The sequence below is a fragment of the Ambystoma mexicanum genome, chromosome 3q (assembly GCF_040938575.1).
Source record: "Ambystoma mexicanum isolate Mex_15411 chromosome 3q, UKY_AmexF1_1, whole genome shotgun sequence".
NCBI lineage: Eukaryota > Metazoa > Chordata > Amphibia > Caudata > Ambystomatidae > Ambystoma > Ambystoma mexicanum.
The window spans coordinates 587,918,005-587,943,670 of NC_090926.1; the positions used below are offsets into that span (position 1 = coordinate 587,918,005).

Consider the following 25,666-nt stretch of genomic DNA (forward strand, 5'->3'; position numbering starts at 1 on the left):
AGGAAGACCAGGGTGTGTCTATTGGATGTCTAGAAACATGTACTGGGCCATGAAGTACGAGGTTCAAATGTGTTTGTTCTTCATTGGATGCTGGTGAAGCTAAACCTAAATTGTGTCCCCCACCCATGTGTGTTATTGGAGTACTAGAAGAGGGCCCATGGACACCCAGGAGGTGTCTATGTTTTTGTGCTCAAATGGCAAATGCATTGAAGGTGGTAGTGGAAATAAGGTAATATGATGGGTTATTTATAACGCGCTTAATAGCCAGAGATTTCTTAGCGGGGATTGTACCTGTGTTGCTCTGTGCCGTTTTGCTTCCAAAGCGAGCACGTTGCCCCTGAGCTGTCCTCGCGAAACAAGGTGTGCACTTGAGATGTAGGTTTGCATGACTGGATCATAGCTGTCTAGGCTTGACACACCTTCAACTATTCCCTCCTCCTCAGAGACCTCAGCAGAGCCATCCCTTCAGGCCAAACAACTGCAGCTGAAGAGGGCACGTCTGGCCGATGACCTCAATGAGAAGATTGCACAAAGGCCAGGCCCCATGGAGCTGGTAGAGAAGAACATCCTGCCTGTAGAAGACAGCCTCAAGGAAGCCATCATTGGTGAGAGGTCTCAAGAGATGCGCCCAGAAGAGGACAGTGGTGAGGGGAGCACCAGGGTTTGGGTGGGGTGGGGGCTGTGACTAGAATACAGCCACGCAGAGGATAAAGCAAATGAGTGGGTTGTAGACTACTTTGGAAGAAGTCATCAGAAATGGGTCACAGCAAGGGAGCATGGGAGTGAACGCAGGAGAGCACAAGTGGGGAGTTTGTATATCTAGGTAATCTAGGGAAAACGAACATCAAGCTTATACTATCCTGAAGGAAAGTCTCAGTGGTAAGCTCACAGGAGGGGGAGCATAGTGGTGGAGAGGTCAGGGGAGGGCAAGGGAACAGATGAAGAGGGTGCGTGAGGCTAGAGAACAGAGGGCTGGCTCCAGTCCATCCGTTGTAAAACATCATCCTGATTGGAGGCTAGTCTGAAAGAGCCGTCATTTCAGAGAGCAGAGAATGTAATTGGAGTTGAAAGACTAAGGTCTACAGTTGTAGGTCAGAGTAGAATCCCATAGGACTCGATGGGAATGAGATTAACACCATTCCGCCTCCGTGATTCCCGGAAAACCGGGGTTGTAATGCCCCGGTAATTCCGGGAATCACGGAGGCAGAATGGTAATACCAGTTCGGCGGTAACCAGGCGGTTTTACCGCCGGACTCGTAATGAGGCCAATGTCTTTTAACACCGATTCCTCCACATCAGCACCTTGCTGACAAAGAAGAATTTTTGCCTTTTCAGTTAGCCTTTAGTGTTTCAGCTCCTTGCTGGCTGGCCACCTCATGATAATTGGGGGCCATTAATGCCCACGTTTATGTCTTTGCTTTAAATCTGCACTTTGCAGCGCTCACATTACAAGAAGGGCTCCAGCAAATGAGGCTGGTAATGCGAGCACTGCAACTTGCACATTTAAAGCCCGAGAACATATTATAAGACTGCTGACTGGCAACATAGGGGCAGTTACTGTGGGAGCCTCTGAGCTCAGCCCCCTTTCATTTGAAAAGCCCTGGTGCCATCCATGTACAGAGACGTTTACTGTAGGTGGGTAGGCCTTATTGTAGGTTGACCAAAGAGGATGCAAAAGAGGAACATGAAAGCGGGTTGGGGGGGTCTAGAAGGGGGTCACAGGAGCCACCGTTGACTAGTATTCGGAGAAAGAATGCATACAGAGGTGTATGCCCAATAGTGGCGGATAGGGGATTTAGATGTTTTCTCTGTAGGAGTAACCTTCATGTGTCTAAGTTTGTGTGTGTGTGTATATAAAAGTGAAGCCAGAGAGTTTGATTGCTGGGTCCCAAAATAAGAGCTCATTGCTGTCTCGCTCCGTTCACACATAACTGACACCCACCTTCTACTTTACAACAGAGGGGCAGGTCGATTATCTGCAGGTAGCAGACAGCTCCTCCTTTGACGAAGACAGCAGTGACGCTTTGTCTCCCGAGCAGCCTGCAAGCCAAGAGTCACAGGGGTCTGTGCCGTCACCAAGTGAACATCAGAGCAAGGCAGCCGTTCCAGTGAGCCCTGCCCAGACACCAGGTCTGGATACACACCCCTTAACTACTAACATGTGCCCATCTCCCTGGACACCAAGTACGGTGAGTAGAGAATTCTAGTTCTGCTTCTGTATAGGTGCCCAGTGTGGATCACACCATTAATGTGCCCTGATCTGGATTTCATGCACTTTGCAGATTGTACCTCGCTTACAGCTCAGTGTGGACCCAGCAGACACTGCTGTCCCTACTGAGACACCCCCCCAGCGTCCGCCACACCTTACCAATGGCATCCCTGCAGCCAAACCACCGCCAGCACTCATCAAGGTAAGTGACACTTGTACTTGGCTGCCTCACTGCCAGCGTATTTTTATGTGAAAACTCCCGCAGGGATTAGTTACATGTGATTATTTTATAACAAATAAATAAAGAATTCATTTTTACCGAACCCAAGCAACGGAAAAAAAATACCAACATCTTTTTTAGGGGTGCCCCCATTGCCCCCCGTTTCATCATGTTTAAAACACCACCCAAACCCCTCCCCACCAGATTTAACAACTTACCTCACATATATATTTCAATTCAGTATTTGTGTTGTTGTTTTTTATGCGTTAAACATTCATTCTTTATTTTGTATTCGTTATCTCAGTTATCTGAGACTATCTGTACCGGATTAATGTTGTGGAAATAGTCCACAATGCCATTGAAACCTTCCACAAGCATCATGTAAATGAAATGGTGGTGTTTCTTAGAACAGTTACAGAAGCACAGCTCAGTGGTAACTTTCTGCCCCAGCTCGGCTACTAATGTTAGTGTGTGGTGGAAGGAGACTGGTACAGTGCTGGTGGATCTACAGAGAGCTGAAGTTCTGGCTCTCTGGTATTTCCCTCCTCTGCAGTAGAGGCAGTCAGTCCTTTCACTTGCAAAAAGTGCACACTTTGAAGGCATTAAGTCTTTTGCATTATAAGCAATATACCGGAATGGCAGGGGTCAACGATTTACGGCTTCACTTTCTGTAGAACAATGCCGCGTTATTGACTGAACTATCATGTACTTTAAAAATCCAAACTGTAACCTATTATGAAAGCATAAATAACCAGGACATGGATAGTACTAGCACCGATGCAACTTACATTGTCGCATGGATGAGATTTTCTAAATTGCGTTCGAGTACACTGAAGTTCTGTTTGGCACATTTGGACACGTTTTGCTACAGTCTCAAAGCTGACAGATGGATCCTTGTTTAACTGAATGAAAAGCTCATTTGAGTAGAAGTTGGGTGTCATTTTTCTAGAACTTCACACTTTCTAACTTTAAACAATGCAGTGAATTTATTTGGTTATTGGATGTTTGAGGATTTGCAGACAATTCCCTGTATTTCACATGTATTCCTTTGAATTGGTTCATGGTATGTTGGTCAATTAATTTCCCAGCAAGGATTCATTGTGAGGGTTATCATTGTTTGTGTGAGAATACTGTAAAAAAAAACGAATGGTTTCAGCTTTTTAAAAGCAACCTAAAAGAAGAAAAATATTTTGTTGCTGAAAACGACCCAGAGAGAACGCATAAAGAACCTTTTTCTACAGTTGGCGGACCCTTAACCCTTTCCAAGTGCTCTGCGCCAAGGGACCATCTCCACTTTTTCATGTTCAGTAGAGAAGAACAGTGAATATTTTTACGTAGGATAATTTTATTTCATTAGATGTCTTTTTGTCCTATTTTCAACATCTACTGTTGCGCAGATTTTTAAAATGATGTATGCAGATCTGAAACCTGCTTGCACCTTCCTATCAAGAACATGGACTTCATCGAACTGTGCACTCAATGTATTGGGAGGATATCAGGCGAATATAGGCATGCCCATAGTCTTCACTCAACTGCCACAACCATACGATACACTGACTTGCAGACATTGCAAGAAGGTAAAGGCCAAAGTCCATAAGTAACCACTGGCTTAGTCTTTTCCAGGCTTCCGCAAGAGCACCACCCTACTGCAGCTTCAAGGCCTTCTAGGCATGAGCAAATACCGAGGACTCTTTTCCTTCTAAAGTATCCTAGAGTGTTCAAATATTATCCTCTAGTTAAAGCCCTTGCTGAAACCTCCACCCTCTCCTTGTCACTATATCCTCACTATATCCGTCTCTACTGAGCGCTACTTCAGTGCCCACCATGGTGCTTTTGCTCTGAGTGGAAGGCTGGAAGTGACATCACAGGAGCTGACGTCTTTGGCAGCAAGAGGTCCTGCAAAAAGGGAGCATCTTCAGCAAATTGGACGAAAGAGTTTCTACCTAGCACAGATAGGTGTCTCCCTGGCTTTCCGTCACCTAGACCAAAGCCGTGGTGATCTAGATAGCAGCTTTAGGTTTTAATGTGTCTGCATAGACACCATGCCGTATTCTGTGGTCCTTTTGCTGGGTTTCTTGTTCAAGGCCTCGCTGTAATCCATTTTTGGCGTACTGCCCTGAGTAGCCTATATGGCTACCTGGGCATGGGGTACTGCAAAGTCCCTCATGTTGTCACTGTTAGGCAGAAACCTGTGTAGTTCCCTCTGGGACCACTGCAAAAGATTTAAGACTACAGGTGTTTGGCAGTAAACCCACTTGGTAGCAGTCTGTACCACCCAGATTTACCTGGTAGCTGTGGCTGAGCAGTCAGACTTCCCTCAAGAAGAGTTAGGCAGTATACAGAGCATACATAATAGGTACAGAGGCACAGTAGTACAAGCAAACACTGACCAGAGCTAGGTGTAAAAGTATATCATTATTTATTTAAAAGACACACTCATAAATTACACTAGCACAGAAAAGGTAGGTAAGTCAAAACACAGTCACTATTACTTATATGTACATCCCTAGTTATTTGTTGGACAAGTCTAAGTTAACACCACTTATTTCCAACAGAGGTGAGCGCTTAACGTTAGATGGCACTCCAGCAAGTTAGTTAAAAAGGGAGGGAAAAGGCAGAAGTAATGAAAACAGCAAGGTAAAACACTTTTCAGAGATTCACAGTAAGTTTAGAAAGGCAGTCTATTGAGGAGCAAGGAAGTTCGGTTGCCAGGCCCACTCTAGGGAAAGCCAGGCAAAAAGATGCCCAAGATCACACAATGTCACAAGTCTTTACAGGTGAGTAGAAAAGGTTTTTCCCAGTTAAGAAAAGTTTAGTTAGGGTGTCCCAGGCTTACCCAGGGACGAGAGCCGAGGGCTAAATCTACCCCGTACAATCGGTGGCAAGGGAAGCCGGGCGGAACACGGTACCTTTAAAATGGAAAGGATCCTCCAGCGGTGGCAGTTGTTCGTGGTAGTGGGTGCGAGGCACGGCGTCGTCCAGAGGAGGAGAAGATCTCGTCGTGGAGGAAAGCTGAAGGTCGTTGCACTACCAGGGAAGAAACCAGCCGTGGAGTTTTTCCAGTTGAAAGGATGTTACCCCTCTTTCGCGGTTGAGGTAAAAAGTGGTATCCCGGTTGCCGGGGTGCTTGGCACAGGCAAGGCGGCCACGAGATGCTTCAGGGCGGCGAAAAGAAGGCAGAAACTGGTTGTCCCCACCAGTCAAGGGAAGAAGACTCTCCGGCGGGAGATCTTCTCCGTCGTCGGGAAAAGTGGTGAGACGGTTCCGCAGGGCTCCACCGGTGGTGTTGTCTTGGCAGGTCGGCTCGGCTTCTCCCTCTTCGGCTTCTTAGGTCCTGTGGCGACTTCTTAAGAACCAGTCCCAAAAACCCTGCTTTTATGCAGCAAACCCCCATTCATACAGCCTAGCTGTCACTCAAACATGCTAAGTGGTGAGCGGGGTGGCTCACCACTTGGGCCAATCACACCAGAGTGCGACATGAGTTGGCAAGGCAACTCAGTCCAGGGTGCCTAAACCCCCTCCCACACCCCCTGTGGTACCCAGACAGAATGGCACCACTTTGGAGGGCTTCTGTGCAGAAGCCCGCCAAAAGTGGAACAAAGGCTCGACTCGGGTTCAGGGTTACTGAAGTGAACCTAGACGCCATTTTGGCGGCGAGTTGTGGCAAAAAATTCCAACCGGTGAATTTATATTAAATAAATAAACCGGCGGTATCTTTAACATTGCACCAAAAAGTGGTGCATTAAAATCAATGGGAAATCCCATTGGGAAATATTCCGGTGGAATATTTCCGTGGTATCCACTGCCACCAGCCAGAAACTCGGCGAGGGGGGACGGGACAGTACCCCCTCGACAACGGACCCAGGGGCAATCCAATTGCCCCTACCAGTACTTCCACAGTATGATGGTTTGTACTGGTTAAGTTCCTAAGTTAAGACTAGTAAAGTCAATGTTGACTTTACAGACCCAGGGAGACAGTAGTCAGTCCCAGGGTGTGGAGTCTATGTTTGGGGGTCTCTATGACACCCCTGTGTTACTGCACTGAGGGTGCTGTGTAACACACATTAAAAAAACCAATGATAGCCTATGGGAAAACATACCCCATAGCCCAGAAGCACATAGCAAGTCACAGAAACACTCTCAAGTCATGTCCAAGAGTGAGGGTAAAAGAGTCTCACTCTTGGCAGGAGAAAAAATAAACCCCAAAAATCCAGCAAAGCTGCTGGGGGACTCACTAGGTTAGGAAATTCAGCCTAAACACAGAATTCTCCCTAACACTCGCCCCACCCAGACTAAGGAACAGGAGGATTTAATCCACTCCTGGATGAACCTCATACCTCTAGTCGATGACATACATCCTAGAGAGTCCATCAGCATTTTGATGGTGACACCCTGACCTGTGCTCAATGGTGAAATCAAACCCCTGGAGGCAGATTGACCATCTCAATAGTTTTGGATTTTCCCCTTTCATTTGCATTAACCATCTCAAGGGTTGGTGGTCAGTCTGAATGACAAAAGTAGAACCATACAAGTATGGCCTAAACTTCTTCAGTGCCCACACAATAGCAAAGCATTCTCTTTCTATTGTTGCCCACCTTGTTTCAGGATCCTTCAGTTTGTACAATGAAAGTTTGGTTGTAGTCATGAGCTCGGAGTACTGGAGCTTGGCAAAGAGCTTTCTTCAGGCTTTCAAAGGCCTGATTGCATTCCTCATTCCATTTGACCTTTTTAGGGAATTTTGGAGAGGATATCACATTCAGAGGAGAAGCTATGGTCCCATAGTTCTCAATGAAATTCCTGTAGTACCCAGTGAGGCCTAAGAAGGCTCTCACCTGGGTCTGAGTAGTAGGTGTTGTCCAATTTTGCACAGCTTCAATCTTGCTGAGCAAAGGCCTTATCTCACCACCTCCTACCTCATGCCCAAGGTAGACCACTTTACTCTGTCCAATTTGGCATTTGCTTGCCTTTATGGTCAGATTGGCCTGCTCAAGAGCCTGCAAAACATGTCCTAAGTGGTTCACATGGTCCTCCCAGGAGTGGCTGAAGACTGCAATGTCATCCAAGTATGCCATGCAGAAGTCCTCCATCCCAGCTAGAACTTGGTTCACCATCCTTTGGAATGTTGCAGGTGCATTTTGTAGTCCAAAAGGCATAACCTTGAATTGGTATAGGCCAACTGGGGTAGGAAATGCAGTTTTCTCCTTGGCATGGTCTGTCAGGGCTATTTGCCAATAGCCTGACATAAGGTCCAGTGTGCTGAGGTACTTGGCTGCACCAAGTTTATCCACCAACTCATCTCTCCTTGGCAAAGGGTGGGCATCAGTCTTGGTGACTGCATTAAGAGCTCTATAGTCCACACAGAATCTCAACTCTTTGGATCCTGCTTTTGGTACTAAGACCACTGGGCTAGACCATGGACTAGTAGAGGGCTCTATTACCCCGAGATCAAGCATCTTCTTGACCTCACCTTTGATGTGGGTTCTGACATGTTCTGACATCCTATATCCTCTGCTTTTGACTGGCAGACAGTCACCAGTGAGTATATCATGCTGTCCCCAAGGGGTCAAGCCTGGTGAAAGTGAGAACAGGGGGGCAAACTGATTTAACATAGTTCTGCACTCCTCCTGTTGCTCAGGGGTCGGATCTGAAGAGAGATTAACTCCTTCAACCTTTTCTTCCAAAGGTAAGCCTCTCAGGAGGTCAGGTAGAGCTTCACTCTCCTCCTCCTCTTCTGATGAAGCTAGGAGCAAGGCTCCAACTTCTGGTCTAGAGACATAGGCTTTGAGGTGGTTGGTGTGGAAGACTCTGGGAGCTTCCCTGGGTTTGCCCAGATCCACCAGATAGTTGACCTCTCCAAGTTTTCCCACAACCTTGAAGGGTCCCATCCATTTGTCTTGCAAGGCCCTCTGCCTTGTTGGAAGCATAACTAGAACTAGCTGGTCTTGAGTAAACTCAACCATGTTAGCCTTCTGATCATGCCAATGTTTGATCAGAGCTTGTCCAGCTTTCAAGTTGTCACTTGCTTCTGCCATCATGTGTGACATTCTCATAGGAATTGCCTCAGGGTACCTAGTAGCATGGTCTACTACAACAAGGATAAACCTGTTGCCTGAGGAGGTTGGGGGGTCAAGGGGACCAACAATGTCAATCCTTACCCTCTGAAATGGGACTCCCACAACTGGGAGAGGCACTAAATGTGCCACATTCTTGGAACCAACCTTACCAGAAGTCTGGCAGGTGTGGCAGCTCCTGCAATATCTATCTACTTCAGCCCCAATCTTTGGCCAATAAAAGTAGAGAGAGAGCCTTTCCTTGGTCTTCTTGAAACTCAAGTGACCAGCCAAAGGAATCTCGTGGGCTAGTTGCAAGAACTGCTGTCTGTTCCCTTGGGGCACTACCAGGCGTTGGTAGGCTCCAGGTTCAGATTCAGTTGGTTCACTGTAGAAGAGGCCATCTTCCCAGTGTAACCTATTCTTCCCAGGCTCTTGCCCATCAGCCTGAGAAGCTGCCTGTTGGCGAAGGCCCTCCAGAGTTGGACATTCTCTTTGTCCCTTACGAAAAGCTGACCTGCTGGGTCCACCTTCTGCCAGTAAAGACTGCAGCTCAGGATGGTCAGCCGGGTCCAGGTCTCCAATAAGTTCTAGGCCTCCCACTAGCTCTTCTTCAGAGTCTAGTTCAACCAGACAGGGTTGTACCTCCCTCTCAGCCTCAGCTGGAGGTGGAGTTACAGGTGTAACTTTGGACAACCTCTGGGAAGTCCTGGTTGGAAGCACTGGAGTGCTTGCTGTAGGTTTTTTCCTAGGAGTCTTGGGTTGCCCCTTTGCTCCTGATCTGGTAGTTACTGCAGTAAGTTGTTCCAGTGGAAGAGGAGTGATTTCTGTCATCATCTCCTAAGATAAACCTCGCAGGGTTTTCTCTTTGCAGGTTTGGTGAGCTCCTGTAACCTTTTACTAGGGGGTCTGGAGGTATGTGACACAACTCCAAGAGCTTTCAGGCCATTACCCAACAGAACCCTTCCTGGTACTTCACATTGTATACTGACAGGTATCTTCACAGCCATATCATTACACTGGATGAGAACTGGTAACTGGGGACACATCTGCACAGGCCCTCCAGCTAACTTGGTGAGGCATTTGGGTGCCTTAGCAACATCCTCTGCCTTGAAAAATGATTCATCCACCACAGTTATGCTGGCCCCAGTGTCCCTGATGGCAGGAGTCTCCTGACCATTCACATGGACACTGTCCTTATAATACTCTTTAGTATTATCTGGGATAGAATTATAGACATCTAAATTCTGTTGTTCCCACAACCCCAGAGAGACTAAAGAAACACTGGCTGAGACTCCAGTGGGCTCATCAGCCCACTGCGCCTAGGCTGATCACTCTGCCCACCGTACCCTTGAGTGCGTAGTCATTGCAGCCTATGGAGACCATACTTACCCATGCCCCCTTTGATTTTGTATAACTTAAGTCTCCGCTACCCACTGGGCCCCTGCTACCTGAATCTTAGCCTCTGTGCATATACCTTTCTCTGTCCAGTATGCCCAATTGAAACAGCCTATCTAGCTTTCCGTGCTTTTTGAAATTTAGCATCCACATTGGTGCAGACCTTCATAGTACTGTTATAGATCCAGTAACTCTGAACAGTGTTTTTTTCTTTTTCTCCACCACTTATTGCATAAACCTGGTCCTCTATTATACACCTTTGACCCACTCGAGACCCTCCTGGTCTCTTGCCAATTGTATGGTCGCTCAGAGACCACTGTGATATTGTGTTGTGCCCTATGGTCGCCTAGAGATCACTGTGATATTGTGTTGTGCCCTATGGTCGCCTAGAGATCACTGTGATATTGTGTTGTGCCCTATGGTCGCTTAGAGATCACTGTGATATTGTGTTGTACCCTATGGTCGCTTAGAGATCACAGTAATATTGTGTTGTGCCCTATGGTCGCCTAGAGATCACTGTGATATTGTGTTGTGCCCTATGGTCGCTTAGAGATCACTGTGACATCGTGTAGTGCCTTAGGGCCGCTCCTGACCGCCCACAGGCCCTCCTAAGAATTTTGCTATTAGCCTAACAGTATCTCTCTGCTGACTACTGTATCTAGCCTAATTGGTGCTAGAAAGTGAACCGAACCTCACTTTGCACCACTCCCTATATCCCTAGCTATGTTAAGCTGGATATTGCGCATTATGTTCCCCTTCTGCCTTGTCCGAGCTGACACCCCGTGCACTGGCACTCACTTCCTCGCCCTCAGTAATGGCCTCACCAAACTAGCCTGCCCAAGACACCATCCCATCCCCTGTCCATCTCCCTTCCTCCCTACCACACCTCCCTTCCCATCCTCCTCTATTCCCTCCTCCAGGCTCAAGGATTCCCACGCAACCAGTAAGGAACACCACCCCACCTCGATCACCACCGATGATCCACTTGCACACCTCAACCCCTCAAGCAATGGTAAAAAATGTAAATCATACCCTATCCTAGGAGACGAGAGAATACCCCGTTTAAGAGCTCGCACAAGGCCACCACACTGCAACCCTACTACCATGACCCAGCCTCCCAGATCACCCAAACCCACGGCCTACACAACAAACGACATACACACCCAGCCTAGAGTAGCTAAAACTACCCCACTATGTGGCCCACCAACCATAAATACTCCCACCAAGGAGCCCAACCCTCCCATTAGTCTCAAAAATGCTCTCATCAATGCCCGCTCCCTTGGAGCCCACGCCATTGATATTCATGACCTCATCACCGATCTTGACCTTGACATGTTAGTAATCACAGAAACTTGGCTACACCAAGCATCAGGCCCTCTGCTAGCATTAGCTATTCCACCAGACTACACCATTCTCAGATCTGATAGAACCACCACTCCAGGAGGTGGCGTGGCCATCATTGCAAAAAACACTATCAAACTCAGATCAAGTTCCATTGAAATAATCTCAGGGTACGAACTACTACTCGCCAAACTCTCATTGAATGTAAACACCACAATTAACATAGTGGTCATCTATAGAGCCCCTAGCTCAAACAGCCACCCAGAAACAGACATCCCACTAATACTGGCGCCCCTCCTCAAACCCAAAACGAAATGTATCATTATTGGTGACCTGAACCTAGGTTTTAATGACAACCAAGACACCAAAGCAACCGCCCTCATCATGGCACTAAATGACATGAACTTCCGCCAACATGTCAATGTCCCCACCCATACCAAGGGCAGAACCCTTGATTGGATCCTCACCCTCAACACCAACATCACCTTAGGCCCGATTACCGCACTGAATTGGACAGACCACTCCTGTATAGAATTTACTATCACTAGTGACGACCCTTGCACACCCAAGAACATACCTATGGAAATCATCGAAAGTAGAAACTCCAAAAAGCTCACAGCTCAGAACTTCGACCCCACCTTGAACAAATTGCTAGATACCCACTCAACCCTCAGCAATGACCCAACTACTCTCGCTGAGTACTACCATAAATGCCTCTCCACAGCGATCAACACCATAGCACCTGTAACCTCCAAATTAAGGCGCCTCAACAAAAAATCCAACTTCTGGTTCAATGAGTGACTAATCGCCCTTAGAAGGAAAAAACGCTCCCTTGAGCATGCCCATAATAAACACCCCTCCCCGGACTCAGCCAAAGCATTCAAAGATGCTAATACCCTCTACAAATCAGCTATCATCTCGCACAAAGCTAACGCCTATAATACCCGCATTAGTAATGCAGGTTCCGATTCCAAAGAGCTCTTCTCTATCCTTAGAGAACTTGAAAATCCACTCCCTACCGTCACATCCACAAACACAAGCAAAGAATGGTGTACCACCATCCAAGATGCTCTTGCCTCCAAAATCACTACCTTACAAAACAAAATCAATTCCAAAAAATTACTCCTAGCTACAAAAATAAAACCCCTCCCCAACCCCTGCGCCCTTTCCAGTGACAACTCCAACCCCCCATTCCAATTCACGCCAGTCTCCCACAATCTCGTACTCGATACTATCTCCAAACTAAAAGCATCCAACTGCAAAGGAGATACTGTCCCAGCCAAACTAGTCAAAGCCTGTGCTCCCACCCTGACCCCCCTCATCACCAAATTTGTCAATGCCTCATTCAACTCCAATACAGTGCCGACTTGCATCAAAGAAGCCTGGGTTACACCAATTCTAAAAAAACCAAATCTAGACCCCACCATTCCAACTAACTATCGCCCCATAACCACGGTCCCATTCTTACTCAAAATCATCGACAAACTAGCCTACAACCAAATTCAAACCCATTTAGAATCTAACCAGCTCCTCGGCTCCAGACAATCAGGTTTCAGGCCCAACCACAGCACTGAAACAGCACTCTTGGACCTCAAAATCCAGATGGATGCCATTAGAGACTCAGGGAAACTTTGCATTCTCCTATTGCTGGACCTCTCAGCAGCGTTCGACCTGGTGGACCACGACAAGCTCTGTAACTCACTTGCCCATGAATTCAATTTCTCTGGGGCAGCCACTGCTTGGGTGAAATCGTTCTTAACTGACCGCACCTCCAGAGTGTCCATAGGCAAAGAAGCAGCCAACCCCATCCCAGTCCCCATAGGAGTGCCCCAAGGCTCTTGCCTTTCTCCCACGCTGTATAACGCATATACCAAGCTCCTGTTCTCAGCACTCGACGATATGGGTGTCATTTACACTAATTTTGCCGATGACACCCAGATCCTTATACCTCTTACAGGCAACTATGACCAGGACACGTTAGCTATCAATAAAATTTACGTCATCATACAAAACTGGATGGCTTTGAACAGTCTATGTCTTAACGATGAGAAGACGGAAGTCCTCATCGTAGGAGATCCAGCCAAATTAGCAACCCTTCAGCCAGAATATTCAACTATCAACATCGACGGCACCAATATCCCAGTGTCAAAACAAGTAAAAACACTGGGCGTGTACCTCGATGCTAGCCTTTCCATGACCAAACAGATCAATGCACTTTCCTCCTCCACGGCCTACACTTCCAAATTAATCGCACTCCGCTGACAATTCCTGACCCCAGCAAACTGCCTCACCCTGGCCAGAGCTCTGGTCCTATCGAAATTGGACTACTGTAATGTCTTGCTGCTGGGCACCTCCAACACCAACCTAGCCAAAATGGAACTTCTGCAAAACAAAGTCCTGAGGGCAGCACTAGGCATAAAAAAATCAGACCATATTTCCAAGACCAGGAAAGATGCCCACTGGCTCCCCATCAAAGCCCGCATCATTTTCAAAACACTATGCATCAGCCACAAATGCATTACTAAAAAAGGACCTACCTACCTCAATAACACTCTGCATCCTAAAACTAACACAAGATTACTGAGATCCAACGACAAACTCCTCCTGGACCCCCCTCGATTCAAAACCACTAGAGCAGGGGGCAGCAGCTTCACCACCTTAGCCCCCAAACACTGGAACACCCTACCCATCACCATCAAAAAAGCATCCTCCTTCAAGCTCTTTAAGAAACAGCTAAAAACCTGGCTATTCAACCAATATTAGCACACTTAGATTGGACCCCTCCATCGGACACTGTTGTGAATACTTAGGCCACTGTATATCTTCTTGTGAATATGTTATAAACTATGTCATGTATTGCACTGTCTGTAATGTTTGATTGTGACTAATTCCTAAGCTATCTTATAACCTCGCCGTGACACCTGAGGGTTTGGGCGTGTAACAAATATACAAATAAATAAATAAATAAATAAATAGAAAGTTTCCACTTGCCATAGGGACTTCCTCCTCTGGAGCGAAGGCTAAGGAGACAAGCTGGACCCCTGAAGGTTTACCCTTACATCTGGGATCTTCTTTCACATGGTCAGTAGCCTTACAAACATAACAGGATCCAAAGGCCCTTTGGAATGGAGGCTTGTTCTGACCTCCTTCTGGTTTGGCACCAGAAGGTATACTACTCTGCTGTGGTTTCCCAGGTGGCTTACCCTTATGGTGTGGTTTGGGGCCCTCTTTGGAATTGGAATTATTTGAATTCTCTTTGGAGTCTTTCTTAGGCTGCCTCCCCTCATCCTTCATCTGAGTTACCCCAGAATCCTTGTGAGTAGCCCTGTTGGCAACCCACAAGTCAGCAGCCTTAGCTAGCTTTCTAGGATCTAATTCCCGTGAATCAGCCAAGTGCTGTCTGAGCTCAGGAGAGCAGGCATCATAAATTGACTCCATCATTACAAGATTTCTCATTCCTTCATAAGTGTTCACTTTGTAACCCTTAATCCATCCCTCTAAGTTTTTCAACCCTTCACACACCCAGGTAGCCCAAGGGGTACCATCATGCTTTTTGAGGCTTCTAAACCTCTTAAGATACTGGGAAGGGGTCTTCCCAAACCTAGCTATCAAAGCTAGTTTCACACATTCATACTCTTTCCTATCCTCCTCCCCCAACTCCATTACTGCATCAGTCGCAACAGGGGGAAGCCTAGAGAACAACCAGGTGAGTAACTCATTACCTGTGATGTTCTGGAGCCCATGATTATACTCAAACATAGACAACCAATCCAACACATCCAATTTAGGGTCATAGATACCAATCAATTCTTTAGGCATCCGGGGTCTTTTAGGACTGGAACTTCTAGAGGAGCCAGAGAGAGAAGCATTCTCAACAGACAATTTCTTCATTTCTAGCTCATACTTGAGCTCCATTTCTCTTAGCCTTAGTTCTTTGTCAGTTTGAGCATTAAGTTTCTTGTACTCTAATTCAAGTTTCATTTTCTCCAGTTCATAGTACTGAGGACCAAATGTGGGACCTGGCAAAGGCCCAGTAGGTACAGCTGGTAGAGCAGACAGAGGCCTAGAGGGAACATCTACAATAGTTTCATCTTCCTCTTCTGGTTCTGATCCAAGATCATCAATACTTTGTTCAATATCAATATCATTGCTGTTCTCTACATTTGCTGGAGTGTTAGGTTCCTCTGAACCATCATCCAGACTTTGGTTTTCTAACAACCTTTCTATTAGCTCTATTTTCTTTCCTTTAGTCATGAGATTCTTATGCTTACAGAGAAGTCTTAGACAATCAGCAGTTTTTGTAGCAAGGGACTCTTGACTATAACTTTCCATAGTAGACAGGTTAGAAAATGACTTTTTCTTTTTGTGCTTAAGCTTTGTGGTTAGTTGCACTAAGGTATCTCAAAAGTACACTAAAGTGTATGCTCAATACAAATCCCACCGCTGTACACCAGTGTTAGGCAGAAACCTGTGCAGTTCATGTCCAAGAGTGAGGGTAAAAGAGTCTCACTCTTGGCAGGAGAAAAAAATAAACCCCAAAAATCCAGCAAAGCTGCTGGGGGACTCACTAGGTTAGGACATTCAGCCTAAACAGAGAATTCTCCCTAACAGTCACCTGGTGAGTTCCCTCACCCATAATGTGTGTTGGTCTTAGGGTGGTGGCAGGTGTGTGTTGTTTTTTGGCCAAACCACTGTCAGTACATTTTACAGTGTTTGTGGCCATTTGCTCCATGAGAAAGTGAGAAATGACTACCAGGGTACCAGGGTATTTGAAGACCTAAAATGCAGTACTATTCATTGTGTGTGTTCTTTTATCATAAGGAATGTCTATTTGGGGTTTCTGCCTACATGGGCTCTGAGAAGCACTCAGAAAGGCTTCAGAGAGAGAGAGAGACACCCCAACACTGCTTGCAGTGGTGTTGGTCAAGGTGAGAATTCAGAGTTGCACACATAGTAAAGATAGATAATATTGCTCTACTGTTAGAGCTCATGCCACTGTGGATCACCAGGCATGCGAACAGGCTGACTAAAGTGGAAAAAAGGACCAGTGACATCAAAGATAACGTTGCTAACCTGAAAGTGCAGGTGCAAGAAATGTCCTCCAACCTGAAGGCAGCATTGGCAAATATTGAGGTTTAGGAAGAGAGGGAAAGAAAAAGCAACATGAGGATGCTTGGATTTTGTCAATTGGCCTCAGTGGGGCGAAGAAATGCTCCAGCCAATAATTGCCAAAATACGACATTTTAAGGCAGAAAGTTGGGACATTATTCAATTTTTGGGATTCGGCTATCTCAGTTTATGGGAACCCTAAACTATTTGCTTTTTCATTTTGGTTTTCTTGGAATTTGGCCTTATGTGGTATGGAAACTTCCACCAACACCTCCTGCTACTTCAACTGCCTTTTCTATGCTGTCTGTGTTAGCTCATATGACTCTTAGGACAGGAATGCATTTTAAGCACCCCCCATTTGGGCCTAGTATGATTATAAATCCCTACACCTTGAGAGTAGGTTGCTGGCAGCTATAATTTTGTTTGTGGTTTACCCAGTGTTCCTGCATTAGTTGGCCAATGTTAGAGTACAGTAGCCATTGGAGCCATTTTGTTTTGGGCCATCCCTTTGTTTGCAGAACCAATGAGGCAAAACTAAAATTACCTGTTGTGCACCCTTGGTCTCTCTCTCAGACAAGCTTTGTACCCTCTGTAGTGTTTGAGAATGACTTGACAGCTCTCCTGCCCCCAACAGCCACAACACACAAACTATTTTGGTTGACCTCAGTCGTTAGTGTTTTTAGGGCCTGCTGATTGATGGATGCCCACATTTTGTGTGTTTTCCCTGTGTGTAATTGAAGGTCTGGCTTAGGCCAGCCCATGAGTGAATGTGCATATTTAGGGGAAGACACTGTGCATTCCTCAAATCTGTTAATGTGTACATACATTTCTGGACGATTTGCAACAAAGATGGAATGCTGAATATCTAGAACCAAGTTTTGTCATATTGTTATGTTAATTGCATTTATACTGTGCACATACACCTGAAGGCATCTTGGCGCTGAACTACAACCAGCAGAAATAGTGACTCGGAAACTAGAATAACAAAGTTTTCAGCAGGTGTCAGCATTGTAGATGATTCACAAAAAAAGGGCAACCAGCAGTTAATTCCAAAACTTGCCAGCAGCAACAGAGAAAGCCCAACCTCCGACCCTACATAAACAGAGTTTAGGAGTCACGATGAGGCAGGCCTCACTAGAGCGGAGAGACCTGGCCGAAACCTAAGGCACAAACTTGTCTCTGAGAAACCTTGCTCCCTGGTGGTAATATGCCCGGTGGACCAATCAAAGGGACTTAAACTTAATCCTTTTGGCAGGGAACAAAGCACTGGGCTAATATGTGTGCCATAAGGAGTAGAAGTGGCCTCCCAGGCAGCAAGGTTCTGCAAAAGCTGCAGCCAGTGTATTAGTCCAAGGGGCTGTGCCAAGAACAGGGCATTAGAATAATACAAGTGTCTAGTCACCAATGAGGCGACATTCGCTGGTTGCAAGCGAGCAGGTATAAAAGGTAAGACCTTGCAAAGCATTTTTACGCAAAAGGTGCCCTGTCTTGCAGACTGCACTCACACGAGGAGCCATCAATACTGATGGGGACAGATACATTCCCAGGTTCTTAACTACGGTTACAGGGAAGGGTGGAGGACCCAGCACAGGTGGCCAAAAAGAAGACGACCAAAGAGAAGAATCAAAAGAAGAGCCCACCACCAGGACCTCCGTCTTATTCCCATTTAACTTGAGCCAGTTGTCGTTAGTCCAGCCCCAGGCACCCACATACGCGAGACGACATCTCAGCCCAGTCAAGCTCTGAACGGACTAGAATCTGGGTGTCTTCGGCATATGAGTAACACCTGAAGCCGCGGGAGCGGATGAGAGCAACTAACGGCTGAACTTAGATGTTAAACAACATCGGGGAAAAGGAGGAGCCCTGGGTAACACCACATGAAAGAAAATGAAAAGAAGATTCTAAGAGTGAGGAAAGAAGAGGGGACACCAAGGCCTCCAATACTTTCATGAAAAAGGAAGGAGAGAACTAGGCCGGAGGTTGGCTAATACTGAGGCATCTAATGACGGCTTTTTCAGAAGAGGAACCATGATCACTTGCTTAAGTTCCTTTGGGATACAACCAGACTGGCATGAAACATTAATGGCTTTAGTAACCTTATTAATCATGCCAGGCACAAGATCCTTAAGAATTCATAAAGGAACAGGATTAGACGGAGCACTAGATTTAAGTTGGCAGATATCCGCAAAAACTGCCTCGGCAGAAGACTCGGGAAAGAAAGACCATGTTGAAGGCACTGCTGGTATAACATCAGGCGGGATAGGATTGGTAACAATTTGAGTGCTCAGTTTGGTGGATTTACGTAGATCCACATTCTTTGTAGAGACAAAATCAGCCAATGAGCCACCTAAAGATTGAGTAGGAGTCCCCATAGGAGTAAATCGCGCTGTGGAGGAGAATGATTTCAGCACTGCAAATAATTCTCTAGATGGATTCAAGACTGTCTCAATCTTTGAAGTAAAAACGTCCTGTTTAGCACTGCGAATCACACTGTGATAGCTCCTAGACACTGCACGAAAAGGCAATTTCTCAGTGGAACCTTAAGACAGGTGCCATTTACGTTCAGTCTGTTTTAATTCTAAACAAGCTTCCTCCTCAGAAAACCATGGTTGAGAAGAACGTTTACATGGAAATACAGGTTTCAGAGGAGCCACCTTGTTAGCCACAGCACATAAAACCTGAGATGAACAAGATAAATCAATTTCTCCAGCATTGGATCTTTCATGGATTCACATGCTTAGAATATTCCCCGTCGTCAGGCTGGGAATCCCCGGTACATTATATAGACCCTTTCCCGTAGGAAAACTTTTTTGCGCTTATGCGTCCCATCCACCTCGTTTTGTATCATGCGTGCCCGCGCCGTCAGGACGCCTTGATATAAATACAGGACCCGCCCCCGCGCTCCCTCAGATTTCAACCGTCTTTCAAAGTAGTGGGATCCTCGTGGTTACTGCTAATTGAAATTAGGTTGTATTTTCGCTTCGGCGACGTTACATTCTGGAATAAATATGTCCGGAAAAGCTTTATTTCGTCCTTGTGCGACATGTGGACTCAAAAAAGTCTATGAAGGTGATGCCCACATGGATTGTATCTACTGTCTCCACCCGCACCACACGGCGGATACATGCGAGATATGCCAGGGTTTCTCCCAAAAAACCCTTAAAGACCGGAAAAGAAGGTTGGTCGACTGGCTTAACGACGGAGCGGGTGCCTATCCGGCATCAGAAGTTGGCTCCACGGCCTCCAGGAGCAAGTCGGAACCTCCCTCGAAGAAGGTGCGGCCTGTCGAAAAATGCCCTGCGGACAAGCATACGGGGAAGCATGCTGGGTCTTCCTCATCACACAGAAAGTCCTCCTCCTCCTCATCCTCTAAGACGGAGAGGCAAGTGGCATCAAAATCCTCCTCAGGGGACCGTCCTAGGTCTTCCGTGAGTCGAGACGCTTCAGCAGGGAAGTCGGCAACGAAATGAGCTACGAAGTCTAAAGGCTCGGTGCCGGCTACTTGCTCGTCGACCCCGGTGTCGCTGACGATGCCTATTACTATTCAGGCAGCAGCGGTGGGGATTCCTTCGTCGACGGTGACTCAATCTATGGCCTGGCAGCCAGAGGTTTGTGAACCGGCCCCCCCTGAGGTCCTACTGCAGCCAGACACGGCCTTGTCGGGGTAGTTGGTGGAAGGAGAATGTGGCATGGTTATGCAGCCGTCGGACTTGGGCCTACGGCCTTCCAATACGTCGACGACGAGTGCGAGTGGGGGTGTGGTCCCTCTAGCCTCGACGTTACTGACCCCCCAGACGGTTTTGTCTCTGGATGTGCTTAATACACTTCAGAAGCTCCTCCAGCGTCTGGATACGCAGATCCCTCAGCCTGGCACTTCATCGTCTATATTTTCTGCACCTTCCGTCGACGAACAAGCTCAAGCAGCTCGCTCGACGACCAAAAGCCCGTCGGCCTCACAGGTGGTGAAGGATCGTCCTCGAGCGCAGGAGGAGGGTGAGCTATCGGAGTCCGATTCTATACGAGGTGACTCAGGGTCGGACATCTCCCTGTCACCGTCGAGAGACCCAACATGGAATTCGGATGTAGAGGTAGAGTCTACGAGGAGCCAGGCACAACCATCTCCTCCGGATGATGTGGGAGCCTTCCATGCAATGATGGGAAAAGCGTGTTCCGAGTTCGGCTTAATTCCTGAAGAGCAAAAGAAAGACTGCTTTCTTTTTGATCACATGGGTCAAAGGAGGAAATCGGTATTTGCCATCCCAATCCTGGACCACGTATGGCAAGAAGGCCTCAAGACGATGCGTCATCCGTTCTCGGAACCGGCTATTAAGGGGCGTATTGAGAAGAAGTTTAAAGCTCCGGAGTCCACTCCAAAATGTCTAACATCACAGCCACTGTCAGACTCTGTGGTATCGGCCGCAGCGGCTAGGAAGGCCAGAGTACAGCAAAAATGTTCAACCCCACCAGAAAGCGAGGCAAGGAGGCAGGACGCCTTTGGGAAAAAGGTGCTCTCAGTCGGCGCCACGACGGTAAGAGCAGCCAACTCCTTGGCGATTGTATCACGTTACGATAGGGAGATGTGGCATAAAATAGCCCCTATCCTAGAACATCTGCCGGAAGAACATCGAAAAGCAGCCATGTTGCTAGTACGGGATGGCGAGGAGGCCTCGAACCATGCAATTAATATTGCGGTGGACCTAGCAGAGTCTGGGTTCAAACAAATCAATCATGGCGTAGTACTTCGTCGACAAGCGTGGCTCAAATGTACTACTTTTAGACCCGAAGTCCAGTACAAAGTCCTAGACATGCCATGTGAAGGAGAACATCTGTTTGGAGACAAGGTGGATGAAGCCTTGAAGGGGATGAAAGAAGACACGGATACAGCTAGGTCTCTTGGCGCCCTTCAGACAGGTAGAAGTTTTCGCTCTTTTCGCCCCTTCAGGGGTGCTTCCGGAAACTCCTGCTTTGGAGCCTCTAGGGACCGTGGATTTAACAGGCCCTCATACGCTTCACAAGGTTACAGACGGGCATCCCAGTCGGCACGTAGAGGCACAGATTATCAAGCCTCCAGACGACGCGGCTCGGGTCCCTCGTCGACGAAGGACAAGCAAACCAGCAACCAATGACGGCCTTCGGAACGTCCTGGGGGGTCGAGTCTCTCATCATATCGACCAATGGAAATGCATCACCACAGATCGATGGGTTCTGGACACGATCCGCATGGGTCATGCGCTGCAATTCAAAAACAAGCCTCCAAGTCTTCCGCCAGTGTTTTCGGCCCAGCCCCACCTTCGAGTTCTAAGGCAAGAGGTGGCGCTTATGCTACAAAAAAGGGCGGTAGAACGGGTTCCTGTGTCACAGGAAGGACAAGGGGTTTATTCCCGGTTCTTCGTCGTCAAGAAGCCAAATGGAAAATGGAGGCCCATTCTCGACCTGAGGGTACTCAACAAATGGCTAAAGAGCTCAAAATTCAAAATGGTAAAGCTCCAGGAGGTTATCGGGTCAGTGCAACCCATGGATTACCTGTCATCGCTAGACCTTCAGGACGCATATTTTCATATCCCAATACGTCCACGACACAGGAGATATTTAAGGTTCGTCGTCGGGCGAAAGCATTTTCAGTTCAAGGTCCTCTCGTTCGGTCTCAAGTCCTCCCCCAGGACGTTCACCAAGTGCTTGGCCCCCATAGCGGCCCATTTAAGGAAGGACGGTCACCATGTCTATCCCTATCTAGACGACTGGCTGGTCAGAGGCTCGTCCATGGAACAAACACGAAACAGCCTGGGGGCCACGATGTCCCTCTTACAGGAACTGGGCTTTGCGATAAACTTCAGCAAGTCCTCCGTAGAGCCGTCGAGGACCTTGGTCTTTCTAGGAGCGGAGTTTCATACGCACACAAGCCTTGTAAGACCATCCAGCGAAAGAATACAGAAGCTACAAAGCAAGGCGTCGGAATGGAGATGCGGTACCAGGGTGTCGGTGCGCAAATACATGTCCCTGCTAGGGACCATGTCATCCTGCATTCCGTTGATAAACAACTGCCGTCTGTTTATGAGGCCTTGCCAGGAATTCCTAGCGGACCGTTGGGCGCAGAGCCAAGGTCGCTGGTCCGACAGACTGGTCATCGACGAACAACTGGTACAAGCCCTCTGTTGGTGGAGAGTTTCCACTCATCTAACGAAAGGCATGCCTCTGGTGGAACCGGAGTTCCAGAAGACGGTGGTGACGGATGCATCGCTGAGCGGATGGGGAGCTCATCTAGATACGTTACAGGTACAAGGCCGGTGGTCGTTACAAGAGTCCTCCCTGCATATCAACCTGCTAGAACTGAGAGCAGTGCGGTGGGCTCTAAAATCTTTTCTTCCTCAACTGAGAGACTCTGTGGTGCGTGTCATGACGGACAACACGACTACAATGTTTTACTTAAGGAAACAAGGAGGAACACGTTCCAGGTCCCGGTCGACGGAGGCACAGAAAATCTGGCATTGGGCCCTGCAACACAACATGCTAATCTTGGCGTTCCACCTGCCTGGTGTGAGAAATGTGGAGGCAGATGCCCTCAGCAGGAAAATGAACGAAGTTCACGAATGGGTGCTGAACGACCAGCAACTACTACATGTATTCAAGAAGTGGGGACATCCTTCCATCGATCTGTTCGCGACGAAGGACAACAGGAAATGCCCGCAGTATGCAAGCAGGTGGCCTCAGCAGGGCTCACTGGGGGATGCGTTCTCCTTCCCATGGACGAACAAATTCCTGTACGCATTCCCTCCATTTCCTCTTATCCGGAGGACGTTGCAATGGATCCTCAAGTACCCATGTCGGGTGATCCTGGTAGCCCCATATTGGGCCAGACAGGTGTGGTTTTCAGACCTGCTGCACTTAGCGGCGGCGGAGCCAATGAGGTTCAGGAAGATCGCCAACCTTCTGTCTCGACAGGAGGGTATCATTTGGCATCACGACCCGGACAGCCTCAAGTTGACGGCCTGGCTCCTGACTTCGCCAAATTTGGACAGCTAACGATTCCGGAGGAGTGTCGTCGTATTCTGCAAGCGGCAAGAGCACCTTCCACAAACACTTCATACTCGTACAAATGGAGGCGTTTCTGTCAGTGGTGTGGGGATCAACCAGGTCTGGTTCCGCAGTCGATTACGCCGGAACAGCTCCTTCCATACTTGCTGTTCTTAGCTGAAAAGGGCTTATCGGTGTCGTCGATAAAAGTACACCTGGCCGCCATCTCCAGGCTTACACGTCAACGACATTCCGCACCATTATTCAGCGACCGCCTGATTAAGCACTTCCTTAAAGGGTTGTTCAGGAGTTTCCCTCCCGAGAAGAGATTTCCTCCGGTGTGGAGCCTCAATCTGGTGTTAGCGTCTCTTATGAAACCTCCTTTTGAACCAATGTCATTGTCGTCTCTAAAGTTCTTGTCGTGGAAATTGGCCTTTCTGGTGGCCATCATTTCAGCCCGACGTATTTCGGAAATCCAAGCTCTAATGGTAGACCCACCATACTTAAGATTTTTTAAGAACAAGGTGGTCCTTGCCACTAACCCACAGTTCATACCGAAAGCTCCTTCAGTGTTCCATAAACATTCCTCTATCGTCTTACCTACGTTTTTTCCAGAGCCATGCTCGGGAGCGGAGCGCACGTTACACACATTAGACGTGAAGAGGGCTCTCAAGTTTTATCTTCATCGCACGCAACCTTTCAGGAAAACGAGGCAATTGTTCGTGGCCTATGGTCTGGGTGCTAAAGGCAAAGCCATTTCAAAGCAAGGACTGTCAAGATGGGTATCGTCTACCATTTCGTACTGCCATTCCAAGGCTGGGAAGCCTCTTCTGCGACGCCCAAGAGCTCATTCAACTAGAGCGGCGGCATCGTCGACGGCGCTGTGGTCTGGAGTCCCTCTGGGGGACATCTGCATGGCGGCTACCTGGGCGGCTACACACACTTTTACCCGCCATTACTGCCTGTCACAGCAACATGCCGAAGATACTCGGATGGGACAGGCGGTGCTTCGACACCTATTCCAATAAGGTAAGCCCCGGTTGAGGGGTTAGATCTTGTTGCAATTATGATTGAATATTGTTCGTTCTCTATGTTAGCAATTGCTGATGTGTACACGACATTGTGAGGAAAGTATGTGAGTTTGCATGCACGCCTCCTCTTTTCGGGATGGTACTGCTATGTAATCTATTCTAAGCATGTGAATCCATGAAAGATCCAATGCTGGAGAAGGGAATAGTTTCTTACCTGTAACTCCATTTCTCCAGCATTGGTATCTTTCATGGATTCACATGCGCCCGCCTGCCTCCCCTGGGCATGCAAACTAGTTCCCCCACTACTTTGGGGGCCGAAATCTGAGGGAGCGCGGGGGCGGGTCCTGTATTTATATCAAGGCGTCCTGACGGCGCGGGCACGCATGATACAAAACGAGGTGGATGGGACGCATAAGCGTCGAAAAAGTTTTCCTACGGGAAAGGGTCTATATAATGTACCGGGGATTCCCAGCCTGACGACGGGGAATATTCTAAGCATGTGAATCCATGAAAGATACCAATGCTGGAGAAATGGAGTTACAGGTAAGAAACTATTCCCTTGTGCAGTATTCATACATTTATCATTAATCAGGGCCAGCATCTGACCCTTATCCACTCCACGTCAGCTATGTTTTAAAATAGCTACTTGGCGAGAAAAGACTAGGGGGACAGTGCTTAGCACTTAGAACGGTATAAGACAATGCTCGACTATATAACAGGGATAACAGGCAAGACCACAACATTGGGATTTACTGCGAAGATGAGATCTAAGATGCCACCAGACTGGTGGGTCGACTAAAGCACCAACTAAGACCGAGATCTAACAGCGTCGGGGCATGAGGGATATTTTACTTAAGGTTAAAATCCACCCAATACCACTAAATTACAATACTTAATTTGAACAGATACCCTGAATACGATCCAGGAGGACGGTACACCATAAGAAAGTGTATATAATGGGAGGCTGGTATGACAAGACGTGCTAACAATACTTCCATAGCCAACTCATGGAATCGTGAAATAATAGAAAATGTAAAATATGTTTTAAAAATGATTGCTAACCCCCCCACCCCCCAGATGATTGTCAGTAAGTACCTGTGAGAACGCAGGTACCCTTGCACTTGCCACCAGCTGGCCGTACTTTTACTTAGTGTTATTTATACTATTATCCCATGTACTGCACTGTCCCTCCCCCCACCCCCGCACTTTTCCCCTTCCCCCTTCCCCTGCACTTGTGCGATCTAAATGAAACCTGGCCTAGTAGGATCATTGTCTCTGTCTTCCCTCTGTTCCCCCT

At 47.5% G+C, this 25,666-nt stretch overlaps 1 protein-coding gene across 4 annotated transcripts in view; it reads left to right on the forward strand.

Annotated features, from left to right (window-relative positions):
- Positions 1-25,666, forward strand: part of MRTFA (myocardin related transcription factor A) — a 614,269-nt gene that overhangs the window by 335,741 nt on the left and 252,862 nt on the right. For 3 of the 4 annotated variants that reach the window (XM_069654401.1, XM_069654402.1, XM_069654405.1), the window contains 3 exons: positions 444-644; positions 1,960-2,189; positions 2,283-2,411. In XM_069654401.1, coding sequence (XP_069510502.1) covers positions 444-644; positions 1,960-2,189; positions 2,283-2,411 — 560 coding nt within the window. The remainder of the gene's footprint in view (positions 1-443; positions 645-1,959; positions 2,190-2,282; positions 2,412-25,666) is intronic. The other variant, XM_069654404.1, reaches the window with a different exon arrangement.